General features: G+C 44.1%; 1 protein-coding gene across 2 annotated transcripts in view; it reads right to left on the bottom strand.

Moving 5' to 3' along the window:
* Positions 1 to 142: 142 nt before the first annotated feature.
* MECP2 (methyl-CpG binding protein 2) overlaps positions 143 to 21,514 on the bottom strand; it is a 97,396-nt gene continuing 76,024 nt past the window's right edge. For both annotated transcript variants that reach the window (XM_063119363.1, XM_063119365.1), the window contains exons 2-3: positions 11,557 to 11,889; positions 143 to 9,904 (exon numbers count right to left, since the gene is read on the bottom strand). In XM_063119363.1, coding sequence (XP_062975433.1) covers positions 8,845 to 9,904; positions 11,557 to 11,889 — 1,393 coding nt within the window. In that variant the 3' untranslated portion in view covers positions 143 to 8,844. The remainder of the gene's footprint in view (positions 9,905 to 11,556; positions 11,890 to 21,514) is intronic.

Raw genomic sequence — 21,514 nt, 5'->3', positions numbered from 1 at the left:
TAGAAAAAATGATTTTAAAGGGTGGGATATTATAATGCCTAAAATAAATGCTCTTGCATCAGTAAAAACTGGCCAAATCCACAAAATGGCCACCTTCTAATCAACTCAAAAACTAAAAGACATCCTCATCCACAACAGAGAAAAAAATATTATATTTTAATGGCAGGGCAGAACAAATCTACCTTGGTAATGAAAGGCTCAAACAAATCTGTAACATTTACATAGGTTTATAATCCAATTCTAGCACAGAATACAGTACTTACCAACATGAGATGCAACTAGATTACTGTGTAGAATGCATGCTGAGTGCTAAGACTGGGCTTGAACCTATTTTTTTTTAACATAAAAATATAATTTGTTTCCTTTAATGACCGTACATATATAAAAATCAGTTGCCACAGTATCTTTGTTGCCAAAGGGGGGGGGGGGGGGGAAAATAAAAGCAAGTTGCTTGTTTTTAACAACCAAAAAAAAAAAAAGATGAGACACCCATAAAGAAAGGACTGTTTCTTGTAAATTTATAAGGCAAACTTTTTATATAATAAATAGGATACAAGGGTAGGGAGGGGGTTGGTGGATTTTTTTTTAAACATATACATGTACATTCAGACGGATTTTGTTATTTTCTTACTGAAATTATACAAATTTTCCTTTAATAAATTTCTTTTTTTTCTTCTTTTTTTTAAATATAGTCAGTGCTTTCAGTCTTTTTTTTTCTTTTTCTTTTTTTTGGCTGTACACAAAACTTACAAAAAGAGCAATCAATTTTAAAGTTTTATTAAACAATCTACTCAGAGTTCTTAAAAGTAATTGTCCCCAAAAACGCATCAATCAAATGCAAGGTGCAATCAGGACATATGGGTGGGGATGAATAATGAAACGTACTTTTAAAAATTAATTTCAAAAAGAGTCAACACGATTTGCTATAATCCCCACTTCAATTAGGTCCTATTTGGAGGATTCTTGGCAAGTTTTTTATTCAACTAAAATTAGAGACTTACTATGGTTGAATCAGAAGTTCCCATCTATAAGGATTAGTAGAAACTTCTTGACATTAAAAAAAATTGAAAACATTAATGGACCTTCCTTAAAAATACATAAAGCCCATCTGATTGGATATTACTTGAGCTCTGAATCTGGCAGAAAGTTTCATAGCATTCCTTTTTATTGCCCATACGGTGCTCGGTCCTTCTAATTTTCTGTCTTTTTTTTTTTTTTACCCCCAGCCAAATGAGTATTCACATGAAGGAATCTAGCCACTTCACACATTCTTGCTACATTGCCTACTGATGGTGGACTGTTAGAAATTGAAGCTGTACAAAATACCCTGGGAATGCCTTTTTTTTAAAAAAGAAAATGCTTCACCTATTACATCCGCAATTAACCTCCGTTTTCTCTTTACTGTCAACAGACAAGACAAAAATAAAAGTGTACATTTTCCTCCCTTTAAAAATCTATACATACGCTTGAAACACTCAAAAAATCTGAAGCGTTTGTGCCTGGAACAATTACTTTACAGAAATGTTCACGATACATACTCGTGGACCATTTAAAAAAAAAACACAAACACAGAAGGTTTTCACCGACATTCCTTTTTTTTCTTTTTTCTTTTTCAGGGTGGGGTGGGGAGATAAAACCCTACACACAATGAGAGTCTCAAACACCACAGTTTTGTTTTCTTTGTTTCCAGAAAAAGACTATTGAAAAGGAAAAGAAAAGAAGACAACCCCTCCCACCCAAATTTGTGTCTCCGAAATTAAAAATAATAATAATTAAAAGTCAGAAAGTGAAAGGAACGCCACTGGCGAGAGAGAGGGAGGGAGGGAGGGAGAGGGAGAGAGAGAGAGAGTTGGCTACGTGAGGATTAAGAGCTGTACAGGGTAGCAAGCACTCAGCATACATTTAATAACAGTCCTTGTAATATTTGGTCATATGGTGATCACTACTGAGTTGTGAAGCAGAAGGAAGTTGTTTTGTGGTTAGCGGCATGTTGACTGGTGGAAGCAGGGGAAGAGAGTGCCCCAATCCCTCCCCACCCCCAAATACAATAAATGGAGGAGAGGCTTTGCCAAGTTTATTATTAATTTTTTTTGCACTCACAAAGAAAAGGGGGGAAAAAAGGAAAACGATAAAAAATTTCTAACTCATCTACCTACTCCTCATGCAGAGATACACACAACTGCAATAAGCACTGCCCGTCTCCGCGGCTTGGAAAAGAAAACCCAGGCTCCTGACTGGAAGAAAAGCCTGTGCAAGTTGATCTACAGAATGGGAAGTCGTCTTGACCCACCTCAGTTAGGAAGAATGTAGATGCACTCCTGCCTCGCCCCCCACCCCCACCCCACAAAGTGTATTCTGCGCTCAGTTTAGTTATCTTTGCTTTTGGAAGAACGGCAGATTTAAGCTGCTACCTCTCGAGCGGGTATTGCTGATTTCGGCAACTTGTGGGCAGAAGCTGGGAGAAAGCAAATGGTCCAACAGAGCCTTCTTCCTAATGGCCCCTTATGGGACGTGGTGAGGATTGGATCAAGAAGTGCTAGCAAGCCGACCCTTTATGATCTACTTCCAAACACATCAGCCTTTGAATGCTAGTAGAGCCCTGATGCTATGAGTACTACCAGCACTTGGGAATTTTAGACTTTATATAAAATGTAATATGGATTACCCCCCAAATAATCACGCATGCAATAATAGGCAGCATCAGAAGGGCACATTTCCACCTGAAGAGCCTGTTTACCCTGTCTGAATTAAAAATATAGAGTGTTGAACTTGTTTCTATTTGGAAAGCTTGAATGCCCCCATCCCTACCCCCTACCTGTCTGCCCCTATGACTCTATCTTGCCCCTTTTTCGCTCAACCTATTTTTTTCTGGAACCACCTCTGCATAAAATATAAGGAGAAGGACCCATAAAATTGCAACATCAAAGACAGAAAGTCTTTGGAAATTAGATATAGAGTTGTGCTAAACTGGGGGGGGGGTGCGGTTGGGGGGGGAGAAGTTTTCAGCTGGTAGAAGGAGACACCTTTATTGTGGAGTGCTGCCAATTTATGCCGGCTGGCACACAAGGCACACAAGTAAAGAGGAGTGGAAGGACAGTGGCTAACCCTGAAATCTATGGAGGTGCTCTAAAGGAAAATCTCAGACAAGAACTTTTCTGTAAGGAGGAAGAAAAACGCTCTAGAAGAGCAGTAGGGGCTTCAGTTGAGAACCAAAAGGACTTTTCAAACAGCAACACTAACAAACTAAATTGTCTTACTATTGAAGTGGCCATAAACGACAGAACTAAAGCATGCTAAATGACATTGGTAAGACTCAAGTTCAATTGGATATAGGTTTTTATGGAAGCCAGTCTGAGTCCAAATTGAACACAACCCTTCATGTCTCTCCACTTTCACCATCCCAAACCCTGCCCCATAAAATGACGGAGTGCAAAAAAATGAAATTAAAATGTTGGCTATATTCAACCACATTGTTGGTTTTCCCCTCGTGGAAACAAAAGAGGAAATCCCCTAAAAAAAGAAGAACACAGCCAGAACTAAAAGGCAGTTCAATTCTGTCATGGAGAAAAATGACTGGCAGGCAGATGGGTCTATTTTATTTCCCCTCTTCCTATGATACTGAACACCAAGAATAATGGTCAAGAAGAAACATATGGTAATTCTCAACAGACCATATCTTTCCTTTGTCTGTCTGTTATCTTTGTTTGGTAGTGGCGCAACAGAGAAAAAGCAACCCCCTTCATTTATAATGCAATATACACATATATAAAATTAGACATTTTTTCTGTCTCTACTTGGTGCCTTAAAAAAAAAACGCACACACACACACACGCACACACACACACATATACACACGCAACAGAAATTAAATCCCCAAACAAAAAAGATTTAGGCCTAACGTTAAACTCTACACATTATTGGATAATAATTGAAACCAACGAGATGTTTATTTTCACTTGACACAGAAACATCGGGTGGTTCACAATGCTAACAAGGTAGAAACCTCTTGCACAGTCTCTCAAACGCCAGGCACTATCCACACTTGTCTTTTGAGGGTAGAAGTGGGCAGAGCTGAGAACGTAGGTTGAGTTCACTTCTGAGCTACAACTCTGTATCCCTATAAGTAAACAAGACTGCCAAGCCACAACCAATGTTAATTCCTGCTGGAGAAGCAGCTAGCTTCAATACAGTATTATGTCAGCCGGAGGGGGGGGGGTTAGCAGGGAGAGGCCAGGACTTACATCACTCACTGCTTTGACCTCCCGCTGCATTTCACCAATCCCTCTTATTTGAACTAGATTTTTGGTGGAAGACCCGAGTCTCAGAACAGCTGCGAAGTGGAGCAGCAAGGATGCCTACTGCAGCAAAGAAGTGGTGGGGAAGGAGACAGGCCAGGATTAAAACTTTCTGCCTGCTTGCAGCTTCTCCAGGGCAAAACTGCCCCCCACGGGTCGCTTTGTAACTGTATGGCAGAAACCCAGGTCTGCCGCCAAACATTGAGTTTGGCCTAATGTTACTGACAAAAAGCTATCCATCTTCCGTTTTGAGCCCTGGATCGCACCACGGAAGGGGGAAATGATGTGAAGGCGCCATCCTTTCACTTGTCTGGAATGTAGACACATATGGGATCAGGTTACCCCATGGTTTTTCAAGCTCTTCACTCTTCATCACGACTGGTCAGAGGAAGCAGGGATGCTCCAGTGCGAAAGTGAGTATTGGTGTTCTAGTCTGGATTCTCTGACATGATCTGGACTCTTCACACTTTTCCCTGGATACATTTCGGATCTAAAGACACGATAACCAGATCTACACTGCAGCTTTAAAGCGCTTTATAACAGTTTTGACAACTGAATACGGCGTGTGTCCTGGGCCCCAACAGTTGTCAAAACTGTTATAAAGCGCTTTAAAGCAGTAGTGTAGAACCTGCCCTAGCCTCAATTCAGTCACACATGGAAGCTTTCTCTGAGAAACATAAAGATCTCAATTTTGTAGCTTTTAGATAAGATTCCTCAGCTGATTATGGTGTGTTAGCCCCTTCCTCAGGCTATCTCCAAGACACTGCCAGAACTTGGCTTTAAAGTGCATCATTCTTTAAAAAGAAAAAGAAAAGAAAGGGAGGTCTTGCAATTAGGAGGGCAATTGGCCGCCTCAGTGTCATTTTGGGGCAGCAGGAGGGTGCGTGGGTATGGAAAAGGATTATCAGCTTCTGATGTGAAGCAAGCTCCATAGCAGGAAGTGCTTTGGAGCACTGAGAGAGGCCACATGTGCTTGTTATACCAAAAGCCACATTTTCTAAATGGTCTCTACCAAATAACTAGGAAAGCTTAAGGAGACCTCTTCAAGGCCCAATGCCATTGACACTGATTCCCAGTGATAACCCACAGGAGATTTGCCCATGAGAGTGATGGCAAAGTATACTGCACAAAGGTTTGGATGCGGAGTTTGCTTCCTGCAAAGGAAGATCCCCATTTGTAACCTAAGATGTACTGTTAGGAATCCTAGAAAGGTACTGGAATGCAAAAATGCCCTGCGCTCCACATTTTAAAGCAAAAGCTGCACGTGGATTAGCCCTCCCAATGTCTGTTTTAACTCCCACAGGGATGCTTTCCCATCCAAACGGAGTTCTGATATCAGAGCTCAACCCAGGAGAAAAATGCATGCGTGTGCCCGTATGTGCAAGAGACAAACAGTAAGAAGTAAACCCTAGGAAGGTGGAAGGTTTAGAGCACGCTCACACACCACCTTTGAACTCTTTTTGCCTCGCCTCCGTTTACAAGAACATTTAACACAAATAGGTTTGCGAAGACATCTAGTTTGGCCTTCAATCATTAGTCAGGTTAACTGCAATTTCCCACCGCTATTTTTATTCCGCCCTTTCTTTAGATCTGACGCTGCCCTGTCCTTCCGGATTGCGCACCACTTTACCCATAACCCTTTTCTGTGGAAACCTTTGTGACGTGAAAACTGCGCAAGTACCTTCTTTAGCTGCAACGACACATTCCAATGGCAGTGCACGGCAGATTCCAAATGTGCTTATCGCAGCTAACACACGTGCAATTCTCACATACATCTGTATATATGTTTGGTGTACGAAAAAGTCATGTGAGAAGCAGCCCCGGAGTGGAACGAAGTGCAAAATCCTGCACTCCATCTACGAAAAACCCTCCATAATTCAAAGAGAATTAATAAAGTAGGGAGGGCTATCCATGCAGACTTGGAAGCTGGAGCCTTGGAAAGCAAAACGGACAATAATTCATGCTGGCTCTGTCAGAGGCACATTAAACTTCCTCGAATGCAACTTGAGATAAAGGGGATGTTTTCCCCATCCCAGGTTTCCCGTAGCTTGATGAATTGTTAATTCCTCCTTCCCCACCCCCATTCAATTTGTGCCTTTTTTAAAACATAAAGGAAAAGCCCTTTGAGGTGTTTGTTTTTAAGTTATCACAAAGTCAATGCTTCCCTCACCCTAGTTTTTTTCCTTTCCTTCCTCTTCATACTTCTTTACATTTTCTGCCATGTTTCCACAGCAGAGTTTTCAGGGCAACCACCTCCACTGAAATGAACGGTGAACCATTTTGCAGATGATTTACCCTTTGGAGGAGGGTAGGAAGTGTTACATTCAAGGGCCCTCCACTGGCAACAGACTCAAGCCCAAACTCTAGCACAGTCACGTAGGAGACGTTTGTTTACTCCCCGGTAAGCAAAAACTTAGAAACCAGTCCCAACTCTACTGCAAATGCAGGAAGCTTAGTAAAAATGAGGAGTCCGTACTTTGTTGCACGGAAAGCAGGCCCGATCCTCATCAGTCTTCTCACAGTGAAACTGTAGTTTTTTCTATTATGGCCATTGTTCTTTATCTACAGTTAATAACTGCAAGTCAAATGCGTCTTTTGGCCTTTGATACACATAGAAGGAATTTTACTCCAATGTCTGGTGGGTAGGGAGGAGCTGGGGAAGAGGTTGCCTCTGAGGGCCAAAACAGACATGTCCAGAAATCTGTGATCAGACCGCCCAACACCGTAATTATTATTGTTTTTACACTTTATAGTACCTGTAAAGGACTCAAATTTTGATCAGAAGTGGGGCTGAGAAAGGGGATTCCCCCACTTCCACCCCATTTGCCCCATTCTTCCTTCCACACCCCGTCCTATGCTGGGAGAAGAACAGACTCCATACTCCCCCTGCTCCCCCAAGAGAACAACTGTGGGGTTGGGGATTTAGACTTGGAAAACATCCTTCTTCAGCACTGCTGCTCTGATCAAAAAAGTGGAGCCTCCTGTGGCTACTTTAAGGTTGTTTATTTTACTCTGTGGCAACTTTAAGGTTGCTTATTTTTATCCTTCCACACCCTCACAAAGTGTGAAAGGACTAAAGATTACGGTTTCTGCTTTATGCCCAGGCTCACCATTTTGTTATCAGGGTACTTTGCTACCGCACTGGACGAGGGACACAGATTGTGTCTGTGCTACATAAGCAGTTAAAAACAAAAATAAGCCAGCTGGGATAGCCAATGCTCCCCTCTCCGCATTAGATTCGGTAGTTTTCTCTATTCAGAATTGTAAAAAAAGAAGCAAGGGAGACCTTCTGTTTGAGATGAAGCCCCTTCCCTAATATACGCTACACTTCTGCTGAGCCCACTTTTCCTGGGGAGTGAGGAGAGGCGCACTCACCTACCATGGAAGAGCATGGTTGCCAGCCATAAGGAAGTCCTTTGAAATGACAAAATATTAGGTTTCTCAGTTCAGCCTTTGCCACGTACCAATCCCAGCACAGATGTACAGGTAGTTTCATAAACATTCAGCTACCTTTCTGCCCCAGAAGTAAAGTGGGAAGGTGAGCCAGTATTCAGTCAAAATGCCCCACCACCCCAAATACACACAGGCACGCTCCATACATCTTTCAAGCCATTGCCTCCCAAGAGGTGGGCAAAGGCCTCCATTAGTGCAAACGGTTCCCTAAGCTAACATCATTGACAAGAACTGGAAGAACTTCTCATTTTAACTCCTAGCATGTGACAACACACACACACACACGCACGCACGCACGCACACGCTTCAGCACACCCAAGATTGCTTTAACAAAATCAAAGGCCCCTCCTTTCAGGATAGACATAGGAAAGGAGGACATTCTTACAACGCTGCCCTCAGTATCCCAGTGGTCTCTTAGCAGCAGAACTGTCCTTGGGGGAGAGGATATCCTTCTTAATTGCTGGTCTAACTGGCAGATGGGGGGATATTGATTCCCCGGTGCACCATAACCCCATCTCTTTCTCTCTCACGTGTACACACATCCTACTGAAAACTACAGAACTCCAACTAAGACTGGACGACTACATTACATGGCACAAGGGAGGTGGAGTGGAATACAGACATGGCCCCCCACCACCCAATTTATCCATGGGGCCTCTTTAATATGGGGGGGGAGAGAAGCAGGATCAGGACGACAGTCCAGAGTTTGGAGCTGCCCCTCCCCTGCCAAACAACTCGCCTTGTCAGTAGTATATGCAGCAAAGCATGGCAGAAGGGGCAGGGGCAGATGGGGAGACGGTGGAGGAGAGAAGAGGGTGCCCCCATTCTGTAGAAAAAGTGCAAAGTGGCTTCCAGCCCTGGGAGGCATGTCTCTGCACCCCACACTGTGCTTGTCTGTATTAAAAATGGGGGAAGGAGGGGAGCAGAGGAAGAATGGTTTTGGGGAAGCTGATCGATTGAAAGCCGGGGCACTGTGGGGAAAGGGGAGTCCTACCCGGCAGCTGCCTGGAGTCTCATCTGGATGTGTGGGGCTGGGAGTGCCTGTCCCTCTCTTTGTTTCCTCTGGCGCTCACTTGCTCACTCACCCCCCTCAAAGTCAGCTGACCCGCTCTGACACAGGCGTCCTGGTGTCCACGGCCTCGTCCCTGTTTGTGGGCCGGGGCAAGGCCGCGGAGGACGACACAGTGTCTTTGCGCTCATGTTTGTAGGGCATGGCTGTGCCGCCGGGCTGAGTCTTAGGTGGCTCCTTGGGGCAGCCGTCACTTTCCGGAGCCTTCTCCTCTTTACAACTCTTGCTGCTCAAGTCCTGGGGTTCAGCTGGAAGGCTCTTGCTGTCCTTGGGGCTTTCAGGGGACTGAGCAGGGGGGCTGCCCTGGGGCTCTGAAGGTGACTGATGGGGCGGGTGGTGCTGATCCTTCTTGCCAGGGGAGGAGGAAGGGGCAGAGGTTGGCACTGCGTTGCCACCCCGCCCTTTCGGGCTGCTTTCCTTGCTGCGGCGCCCTGGGCTCTTAGCAGCTGTTCGCTGTCCCTTGGGGCTCCATTCCCCTGTGTTGCTTGGGGGAGGTGGGCTTGGCTTGGCTATCTCTATGCTGACCGCCTCACGTGTCTTGCGCTTCTTGATGGGAAGGATCGTCTCCCGGACAGGCTGGATGACAGGCTCCTTGACCGCTTTCTTTTTGGCTTCGGCAACGGCGGCTGCTGCTCCACTGCCTGGCTTACGCCCCCGTTTCTTGGGCACAGCCTGGGGGTCCGATTCAGATTTCCGCTTGCGGCCAGGGCGCTTGATGACCATGACCTGTGCTGAGGTGGTGGCCCCACCGGTGCCTTCTGCCTTTGCTCCTGCTGCAGACGACTGCAAAGGCATCTTGACCAGCAGCTTTCCTGAACTCTTCTCAATCACCCGCTTCACCTGCACACCTTCCGAGGCAGCTCCTCTGGGTTTGGCAGAGCCGCTGCCCTTAGGCCGGCCCCGTCCACGGCCCGTACCGGAACTTTTAGGGGCTTTGGCCTTCTTGGGAGGCTTTTGTTCCCGCCGTGAAGGGCTCCCACGTCCAGTCACCGTGAAATCAAAATCATTAGGATCCAGAGAGGTGTCCCCCACCTTTTCAAAGTAGGCGATGAGCTCAACTTTGGAGCGGAAGGCCTTGCCCTGGGGACTGTGGTTACAAGAGCCAGAGGTATGAGAAAAGACAAAAAAATAAGGGGGGGGGGAAGAGAGAGAGAAGAATTAATAGCATTCCAGTACAAACACACACATTAGATTACCACATGGGTTAAAGAGGCCTCGGCTTTGCAGGCAGTACTAAGGAAGTACAGGGTTGACTTTAATCGACAACCCTGTACTTGCTTAGCACTGGCTAAATGATCCTAGGTTGGCAGTGCATCCCACTGGAAACAAACATACATAAGAAAGGAGAGGGTTTGGGGAACATTGTGTTGATTTATTCCCTGTGGGATGAACCCTGCTTCTCCCCACTTTTGCTACTGAAAGCCGCCCCCGCCCCCACTGCAAATACCTGGCATATTATCTGTCAAAAAGTTTATTTGATGCTTTATTACTTAAGAACTATCCTCCCTTCTTTTTGCAATTTAAATCTGCTAAGAGGGGGAGGAAGGTGGTTTCCTGACTGACTGCTGTGTAAATCTAGCTTTGCAAAAATGGGGGTGGGGTGGGAGGAGAAAGAAAAGATCCCCCTTAAAAAAAAAAATTTGAAAGAAGGGTGCATGTGTGTCACAAGTGTGGTGAGCACACTGCACTGCAGACGAACTGCTGCATTTATGTACATCTCTCTCCACGATTGCCATATATTGCCAGATGCCTTGCTTGTGAATCTCACTGAGAAACCTGTCTAACCACTATCCCAGGTTCAATTCCATCATCTCCAGATAAGGAGCTTCAAGAGTTGTTGCCAGACAGAGCTGCAGAGATCAGCAGTCTGATTCAGAATAAAGTATGCGCAGTCTGATGGTAGACTATGGGTGCTTTCAGACAGATGGCACCTAGAGCTAAGGATCAAAAGGCACTGTGCAGCTATTCAGTCTTTCCCTTATTTAAGAGTTTTAGGTTTATATACAGTACATGTGGTGGGGTGTGGAGGGGGAGGATTGTAAACAATGAGGTTAGAAAGAAATTAAATATAGAAAATACTGACAGTGACAATCATGATATCAACAGTGATCATTTACAGTGCAGTTGCTGCTGATAACACAAACATCATGGCACTAGTTAAGGCAATTTTCAGGGATTTAACAAAAGTGAAAATTAAGAAATATGATCACCTCCTGCAGTACAAAATGGAACAGGGAAGTTGAGCTTAATTGATTCCGGATCTGTTTTTAGGTTCAGCTGATCGCTTATAGTTGTTTTTAGATGTATGTTCTTGTGTATACTGTCTGTGCTATGTTTTTAAATTTTGTATATCATTTTTAATGTTTTAATCTTATGTAAACTGTCCAGAGAGCTTCAGCAATGGGGCGGTATAGAAATGGAACAAAATAAATAAATAAATAAGCAGTGAACTGTGCACATAAACCCGCACAAGGGGACCAAATAAAAGTCCTGGAAGTTATGTTCTCGGTTCTAAAAGCCCAGAAAATAAGAGGGCTGGCTGTTGTTACTTGCTGGTCATGGGGAAGAACATGTGTCCCATGTTCCGAGGCACTTCGCTTCACCTCTCCCAGGATCTAAGCCTGACGCAAATCAGGTTCCAGGACGAGACCGTGGTAAGCACTGATTTGTTTAAAACCTCAGGGAGCAGCATATATGGGAGCAATGCACTACCAAAACACAAGGGCCCTCATCACTCACTTGATAAGGTAGACGTCATACTTCCCCGCTGAGCGACCAGACTTCCTCTGCTTGAGCTTACGGGTCCAGCCCTCAGGCAAAGTGGGGTCGTCATACATTGGCCCACGATCCCGGATAACGGAACGGCGCTGTTTTGGAGAGGCAGAGGCTTCAGGCACGGCCGGAGCAGTCCCAGCTCCTTCTGACATCTCTGCCTTGCCAGCTTCAGCTGGTTCTGCGGAAGGGTGCGCGTGCTCATGCTGCTTTTCCTCTTTCCGCTCCTTCTTGACTTTTTTGAGTTTGGGGGACTTGTCCTTCAGGCCCTGTAAGTCTTGGTCCTCAGATTTTTCTTCCCTGCAGGAAGAAAAAAGCCCACGTGAGCACTATGCATGCTACAGAGCAAAATATAAACAGGAAAAATGGAGGAAGAAAGAACTCATGTACAACCACAGGCAAAGCCTGGCTCATAAAATGCCCCCCTCTTTTTTTGAATACCGTCTGCTGGGAATTCAGTAGCTGGAAACAAGAGATGTAGGAGCCCTGGTGCACAAGTGTATGATTTTGGGCTATCAATGGAAAGAACCTACTCCAAAAAAGTCAAATTAAATTCTGTCGTATACATCTCCTGTAGCAGCAATATAAAGCCATTTTGCAGGACAGCAATAAGGCTTCATTTGGAACAGAGAATGCTCTTATACTGAACATATTTTTTTTTCAGTAGAAACTATGAATGGTATAACCACAAGCCCTAAATTATTGAGAAGTTCACATAAGCAAGAGTACTGAAAATGAGAAGAGATAAAGTTTCAATGCTTATAGACTTATTGTTGAAATTCCACTCTCCCTCTTTTTCTCATTCATTTCATTTCAATACTGCCCAATAGCTAAAGCTCTCTGGGCAGTTCACAAAAATACATAACATAAAAACTTTATCATACCAAATTTAAAAACAATTTAAAAACAGCTAAAAGAGTTACAATAAGATACCAGCAGCCTTATAAAACAACGGATATTAAACCCCCTTCTTATGCCATCAAACGCCTGGGATTAGAGGACAGTCAACGTGGCCCCCAAAATATGACAATGTTGGCGCCAGGCAGACCTCAGAGGGGGGATCATTTTACAATCAGGCGTCTACCAACAAGAAGGCTCTCTCTCCCTTGCTGCCATCCTCCAAGCCTCCCTTGGAGGAGGCACTCAGATGATGATCAGGGTGTATGAGTAGATTCATACCAGAAGAAGCACTCCGTCAGGTATTGTGGTCCCAAGCTGTGTAGGGCTTTATAGGTCAAAAGCAGCACCTTGAATTGGGTCTGGAAACATATAGGTAGCCAAAGGAAACAGGGCAGAATTGGGTGTTATACGTTCAGACCTCCTAGTCCATTCTATCAATCTGGCTAATGCATTTTGCACAAACTGCAGCTTGCAAATCATCTTTAAAGGTAGCTGCACATATACAAAACACTGCAGTAATCAAACTTGGCAATTACCAGAGCAAGAAACCAGATAATCCCTGTCCAGACAGGGGCGTAGCTGGTTCACCAACCAAACCTGGAAGAAGGTACTTGTTGCCAATGACACCCTCTATCTGGTCAGAAGAACCACCCGCTAACAGCATCTGGATTCAGCTTCAGGCGTGTGTGTTTTGTTTAGCTCTTATTCGGTCCATTGTCACAGCCAGGCAGTGATTTCGCACATCCACAGCCTCACATATTCTCTCTCTCTTTGAAATTCCAGGGTTTTGTAATACAACACAGTCTTGGAAGTCAGGATGGTAGAAAAGGATCTGGCTGCTCCTTTTAAAGGAATAGTATAATCATTGGAGACTACAAGGCTTGAACATAGAAATGTAAGAAGACATATGCTAGATCAGTCCAAGGGTCCATCTAGTCCAGCATTCTGTCCACACAGTGGCCAACTATCTGCCCACGGCAAACCCACAAACAGCACATGAGTTCAACAGCACCCTCCTGCCTGTATCCCCCAGGAACTGGGGTACACAGGCATACTGCCTCTGATAATGGAGATAGCATGCAGCCATCAGGACTAGTAGCCATCAAGAGCCTTATCCTCCATAAAAAATTCCATTCCCCTATTTAAAGCCACCTTGTGGTAGTGAATTTCATAATTTCACTATGCTTGGTTCTTCATGTTCTCAATTCTCCCACTGGTAAAACATTTCCGACACAGAGAATGAAGCCAACGATGGTAGTTCAAAGAAAGAAAACTTCCAGAGATGAAAACAAGGTTTTATCCTGGTTGTGCTTTTTATACTGTTTTTTGTATTTGTGCTTTTATTTATTTATTTAGAATATTTATATACTGCTCCCCATTGAAAAATTTCAGAGCGGTGTACAAGGTAAAATGAAAACAAAAACAGAATAAAACAGTTAAAACAAAATTAAAAAGAAGCAATAGCAGTAATCCAAGGCTGCATGTTAAAGAAAGGCTTCTTGGAATAAAGATGTTTTCAGGAGGCGCCGAAAGGAGTACAAGGTTGGCGCCTGCCTGACTTCCAGAGGCAGGGAGTTCCACAGGAGGGGCGCCACCACGCTGAAGGCTCTTCCCCTGGTGGATTCCAATCGGAGGATGGATCTATGTGGAATCACCAGGAGCAGGCCCTCGGATGACCCGCAGGTTGGTAAGGGAGAAGGCGCTCTCTCAGGTATCCTGGTCCCAAGTTGTTTAGGGCTTTGTACACAAGTACAAGAACCTCAAACCTGGCCCGGGAGCGAATAGGCAGCCAGTGCAGTTCCCTTAGCAGAGGAGTTACATGCTTTTAACCTGTTGGTTGTTTTATTATGGTTTTAATTTTTGTGAACCGCCCAGAGAGCTTCGGCTATTGGGCGGTATAAAAATGTAATAAATAAATAAATAAATAAAGGGCTGGTGAATTCCAAGGTGCCTATTTGCTTGGACACCCAGGTGCCTAAGAACCTGGAGTTCACTTTTCAGCACTGTACAGCAAGTGGTGCCTAAAATCCTGAGGTCGGTGCTTAAGAGTTGAATTTTTTTCTATATTTTCCAAGCAGATCAACAAAAAATACTCAGATACAAAACCTATTAGAATCATAGAATCATAGAGTTGGAAGGGGCCTGTAAGGACATCGAGTCCAACCCCCTGCTCAATGCACTAAACATAGAAGATACAGGACGTGGCGGACTATGTAATTCAGATTGCCAAATCTAATGTAATCAATCCACCCCCACCTTGGTGTCAGATTTTATCCTCTGCCATCTCCCTTTCCTTCACATACAAGTGAACCTGGCAGCAGAGACAAACAGAAAGACAGGAGGTGTTTAGGAGGAAGTGCTTAGATCCTCCAGGCTATAATTACTACTGCAACAATTCAAACTGTTTGTAAATAAAGCTGGTAAAGCAAGATCTGGCAGATTACGTTGCTTGCTTTCCGGAAGAGTGCAAAAAATCAAACTCAAGGCTGCAGAAACGTTGCTTGTTCACAAACTATTGGTGCTCTAGGAGGGGAGAGTGCACATTTCTCAAATGGAAGTGTGGTATATAAAAGAGAGCTGTGTATCTGTGGCAATACCAGGTGAATACTCTTGTATTTCCACTTATATGAAAAGAAGATGGCACAGTTCAGTAACAAATAACAATCATCTGTTTTGTCTCTTACTGCTAGCTGAAAAGCATTGCATAGTAACACAAAACTATCCTTTTTTCACTCTAGCAAAATGTTCTCCAAGTCACGTAGGCAGACACACTTGCAGTCCTACTTGCTATATTAATTTACCTGGGGGGTGCTCTTATAATTGCCAAAGCAGGCTGGAAATTGCTATATTATGGCATGGCATGGGGATGGCAATAAACCAACCAGTAGTTAGACCCTAAATATGAGCAAAATCCCACCCATTTCCCCAGGGAGATTTTACTGCGCCGAAAGTCCCTACCACTCAAAAACCTTTCAGCTACTATTTATTATCATAATTTTTGTTCCTACTGAAAATTAATAGAATGCTTTATGATATATCATGGAGAGTAGAATGTTCCAAATTTAGAACAAGCCAGAAATTTCTAGAAATGGAAGTCAGCATTCAGCAATGCAACATTTTATTGGAGTACATGTGGCACAAGTATGTGCTCTTTCACCTTCTCTCGATGGAAAAATGAGGAGTGTACATAACCAGTTTCCCTTCTGAACACAGGGCTGGCCAACGCTATAGATACTTCTAGACAGAGGTGTCCCAGCACTAAAAATTAGAAGGCAACTGTTCCATCTTTTCCTTCTTAACATATTTTCTGTGGTAACAAAGAAATGGTGGGAAAGCATGGGACAGTTATTAGTTGATAACAACAATATCTGGACCCCTGGTAAAATTCCTTGATGAGGCATGGTATTGACGCAATGAAAGCCTTATCTAGAGGTACCCTTTGTTTCAAGATAAATAAGCTACTCCCTTCTGGGATGAGAGTTTCCAAATCAGGTCACATAATACAAAAGCTGCACTCTCCCATGCCCAGCTCTGGGTTGGCAAAGGAGATGTGGTGACAGGCTGAGAGCTCAGGCAGAAAACTGACTTCACCCACTGGACATTCCACAAAGGCTTACCCTAACTGAAGTCACCACAGAGCAGTTGGCCATAGGAAAGAGCACGGTGGCCAAACTCCTTGTGGATATAAAGATAAAGAGCCCAGCTGTACATATCTTGTTAGAGAGGAGGACATTGATGGCCCCAGGGAGAGGTTTCATCTCTCTGATGAATGTAATATGCCAAAGGTTAAAAGATGGCTTCTCTGCCAAAGGGTGGCTACATGCCAGATTTGCATTCCTTAATGGTGGACATCAAGTCCTAGAAGACAAAGAGGAAAACTTTCAACCAATAGAGCATCGAATGTAACCTATGACTCATTGAGATTGTGCACCTTAACTTGAAAACTGAATGTAACTTAATTTTCTAATCCAGAACTGACCAACAGAAGGGTTAGAAAGAGACTAACACCTTCTTGTAGTCAGGGCCTATATATACTGTGCGATTCCTTTGTTCTGGGTGTCTCCGTCTTGTGGAACCGGAGAGCACCCCCATACTGCAGTATCGGAAGTAAATGGATTAAGTGTATTCTCCAGTCTCGTGTGTTTGATTGGCTATTAACGTGTTGGGGAAGCGGGCCTTTAAATCCCTGGTTATGTGACAACAACATGGGCACAGGAAATCTCTAATTATCCTGAACCAATAGTAGAACCTTTTCTGGAAACAGTCCTTTTAATGATGGTTTCTTTGAGAACAATGGAGAACAAGGTAAATGTTGATAATTAACATTGAATAGTAACTTCGGATGCTGCTGATGGGTTAAAGTGTCACCTTTTGCCGTACACATTATTTTAACCCTGGATGATAGAGTCTGAAGAATTTTACCAGCCCCAATGTTCAAACCCTATCAGAATATCCCTAAAAATTATGAATCGAATAATATCTCTTCTCCAGAAGTGCCCTGACCCATCCATTTGTTCAGCTGGAAACTGCCAGCCCAAGCTCTGCAAGGTGGATAAGAATCCACTGTTACATTCCTCAGGGATTTACAGTAGATCAGCAAGGATTTCTGACTCTCAATTGTTTAACTATAGTGACAACAAATTTGACTCTCCTCTGACCTAAATTATACTGCTGAAATGAAGAAAGCTAGGGAAGGGGTTTAACCAGGAGTGGATTTTTATGTGGAACAATTCTGATCTCCGTTCTGTCCAGTTCTGGTATTCAAAAACTAATACCTGGGTTCAGAATTCTTTAAATCTAAGTGTCTGTCTTTTTTTTTAGCAGGCTCTGGTTGGTAGATAGATTCCAATGTTCCAGTAAAAAATAAAGTAGATCCCGCGAGTATAAAGTCTGTCTACCTCTACAATAGATGTTCTCTCCACAGAAAGAACATTTCTCCCAGGTCTCACATGTACCCTAGCATAGTCCTGGATAGGCTGCATCCATATAAAGGAACAACTCTGTTACATTCTGGCAACCCATATTATATCCAGGTTGGTTTTTTTTAATAGCAGTTTAAACAATACAACATTAAATATTGAATGGTCAACAAACAATGAACAACAGCTGAGAAACTGAACTAGCCAAATACCTATAGAAAATTAATGCAAACTTATTAGTACAAAAATAAAAAGCAGCAAGTATATAATTTATAAAGTGGCAATAGCTTTATATATAATTCAACAGAGTTGTAATTCTAGCAGGGTATACAATTGCTCTACATCAAGGAGGCACTGATAAAGAGCTTTCCTCATTAGCATTTCACAAACAGTTTGCCTCGAAGAAGCAACACATAATTATGGAACACGTGTGATTGGGCAAGTTAAAAATATTACAAAGAGCCAACTTCTAAATATTGAACCTCAGAAGGATGTAGCGGCTACGTCACATTGTCAGGATTTCCCGATCTTTTTTTCTCTTTGAAGCAATCACTGACGCAAGCCAACTTAACAGCTGAAAGTGAACTCTCTTAGCTCATTCTGCTTTCAGGAAATGGAGCCCCACGTCGAGATGTTTCAACTACGTCCTATATTCCAAAAGGACACAACTGTGTGTCATAGGGATAGCAAAAACCCTACTGTATTACATTTTAATCTGTATAAAATTCTGCATAAAAAAATAAAGGAAGTGGTTCAGCCCATTCTGGATACAGGATTAGCCACTAAAAAGAAAAGAATAACAAACATATGTTACTCAAGAGAATGAAGTGGTTTGATTTGATAAGTGCACAGCTTATTGCACTTCTGTTATATGTTGGTATGTCTAGCCATACAATCAAGCTTGACATAAATGCTACTCTGACACTCAGATGTCTTGATGCAATTCAGTGAAATGTAGTGGGTTGTATCCAACTGTGCCTATCCATCAATGGCGTAAACATTACTGGCAGGATGGATTTCTCTTTCAGTCCCCCATACACCCCCCAAATCTGTTCTGGAGGACTGAAATGCTCATACCCCACAGCAGATCCGGGTGGGGGGTGTCTGGGGGAGGAGAGGGAGGGAATGTCTGCTTGCACAACATTAGATGGAACCTACTGTTTGGATTTAGAAGAACAGTTTTTCAACTCTCTGTATCTTGTTAAGGCAGAGTACAGGCTGGAAGAATACCTGGGAAGCACAATAATTCTTACATTTAAAAGTTACATTTACAAGATGTTACATTAAGAGGAATCAACCTTACAATGTAGTATATGAATGCAATAGTACTCCTGGATCATTGCTCACATATGTGCCCGCTACAGGGAGAAATTAGGCTAAAGCAAGCTGGATGCTTTCCTTAAAGAGCTTCTGGCTTTTCAGAAGAAAAATAAAATAATTAAAACTTACAGAATTCTTTACCTCGTGTGGTGGCGATCATTTGCTTAGATATAGACCTGTTAATAACTATTAGAAGAAGTATTATTTATTTAGTAAAGATACACTCTATTTTGCTACTCATAAGGCAACATACAATGCCAGATGTTGGGGAGAAAGAACAGGGAGAACAGTTGCCTTCATATCAGGGGTTTCCCAAGGAACCTAGAAACAGGATGCTGGTCTAGATGAACTCTTGGTCTCATCCATCATTGGGAAATATGTTGTGGAATCCAATTTGTGTCCCTCTGACAACAGCTCTAGTTGGATCAGTGAAATGCAGCATTCGACTTCCCCTTGGCACTACAATCCCCTGCTCTACCACCCCCAAATCTGCTCAAGGGTCCCCCAACTGTCTGGAACAGATCTGTGAGGGCCCAGAGAGGAATTGCTGAAAACTGCCCCCTCCCCATTCCGATGACAGAGGAACACTGCCTGGATGTTGCCCTTTGTTCTTTTGGCTATTAACAGTACAGCCAATTTTCTGAAAATTAATGCTGTTTCTTGCCTTATTATGAGCCCCAAAGGTGTCTGGATGTTTGCAGATCTCTAGAGATCTTATGCTACTTGTTCAAACAACAATACATTTTATGTCATAAAGGCAAACTTGCTGTCTCAACAATAAACTATGCTTTGCCATATGCAATATACATTATCCCCCATCAAGTGTGTGTGTGTGTGTGTGTGTGTGGTGGGGTATTCCCTAACATTTCACTACCTGTTTTTGGTTGCCAACAGCTGCAAACCAAACCAAATGAGAACTTCATATTTGTTTACAGGACATTCCCAAAAATTACCATGTCAGGGCCCCAAAGTGTGTATTACTGAATTTCAGTGCTTGCCACTCTCAACTGTATTACTAAATACAAAGATATTCAAACACAAAACAGACAGGTATAACTTGCATGCCTCTCCAGGACTGGTCCTACCATTGTGCAGAGTGAGGCAGCTTGGAATGTGTAGATTCTTATGTACACATAAATGCCTAGAACAGATGCTAGCTTAGGAAGTTCAGCATGCCAAGTGAAAATGACCATGAAACCACAGGAATTTCCAATGTCATGTGCACATCACAGGCAAGTCAGCTAAACTCTGTTGACTCTGTGCACGTTGTCACAGCACAAGTGAAGTAGTTTGCAAAGATGCTACTATGGTAGCTGAATCAGGTGTAACATGTGTGCAAACATCTCTTTAGGTACAATCCACGCTTGAAAGCGAGATGATTAGTAGAACTGCAGTGCCAGATTAGAGCAAGAGGGACTAACGAACTTAAAGGGACTGGGAATAGTTTTGTCTCTAATAGCTCTGGTAATTTGGGATGGTGAGGAATTGGTCCCTTCTCTAGCCCCGCTCTGCTTAGGGTTGTGCAAAAACCCCATAGGAAATCCTGGTATAACTTGATCTGTTTGCTCTAGCATGATGAAAGTGTGAGTGTGTGGGTGAGGCCTGAAGCCTTGGCCTCACAGGCTTTTTACTACTATCCTGAAATACGGCCTGAGCTCCCCTCTCTGCTGAAGGCTAAAGTCCAGGAGCAGATCCACACAGAGGCTTTGGGACGCCCTGAAGGCGCTTTAGGGCGCCCCGAAATCGATGATGTACACCCTACCTTAACCGTTCCAAGAAGAGGAGGAGGAGGAGGAGGCGACCCCGCATCGCCCCTCGCAGGGACGGGATGAAGAGTTGCCGTGCCCAGCGGCTTTGCCGGGGAATCAGCTGCCGCCCACCTACCCGCCGGCCTCCTTTTGCCGGCGAAAGAGCCACCCGGGTCATAGAGCTCGGCGGAAGAAGCCGCCGGCGGCTTCTTCCGCTGAGCTCTCCGACCCGGGTGGGCCTGGGTGGCTCTTTCGCCGGCAAAAGGAGGCCGGCGGGTAGGTGGGCGGCAGCTGATTCCCCGGCAAAGCCGCCGGGCGCGGCAACTCTTCATCTCGTCCCTGCGAGGGGCGATGCGGGGCCTCCTCCTCCTCCTCCTCTTCTTGGAACAGTTAAGGTAGGGTGTACATCATCGATTTCGGGGCGCCCTAAAGCGCCTTCAGGGCGTCCCAAAGCCTCTGTGTGGATCTGCCCCAGGTCATTTGGGCAGCTGCTGGGGGAAGAAGGATGCTCAGAAAAGTGAGCTGCTAGTTCTAGCTGCCATTATCTAGGTCACTGTAATCCGTGGCAAGCTGGGAATCAAGAGCTGGTTATATAGGGAACATAGAGACAGAGCGCAATGGGATGAAAGGCTCTCTGGAGCAAGTCAACTTTAGAGGATTAAATGTGTTGCTCTTTGCAGGCCTCAGACCCAGGCTCCCAGAGCCTCAAGCTGTCATCTTCTTGTTATTTGTAGCAAACATTCTTGCTAGCTGATGTAACAGGGCTTTCTACAGAATAGCTGCTCGCTCTAGACTCTGGGAACTCCCCATGCTGTTCAACATCTATATGAAGATGCTGGGTGAGGTCATTAGGGGTTTGGGGGTTGGGCGCCATTAGTATGCTGATGATACTCAGCTCTACTTCTCCTTGTCGTTGGAGTCAGCTGGGGTGGTAAAGGTCTGGAGGCTGTAATGGGCTGGATGAGGGCCAACAAACTGCAGCTGAATACTGATAAATGGAAGCTCTGTGGATTGGTGGTTCCCAAGTCCTGGAATTGG

The sequence above is a fragment of the Elgaria multicarinata genome, chromosome 3 (genome assembly GCF_023053635.1).
Source record: "Elgaria multicarinata webbii isolate HBS135686 ecotype San Diego chromosome 3, rElgMul1.1.pri, whole genome shotgun sequence".
NCBI classification, from domain to species: domain Eukaryota; kingdom Metazoa; phylum Chordata; class Lepidosauria; order Squamata; family Anguidae; genus Elgaria; species Elgaria multicarinata.
This window is presented reverse-complemented; position numbering and strand designations above follow the sequence as displayed.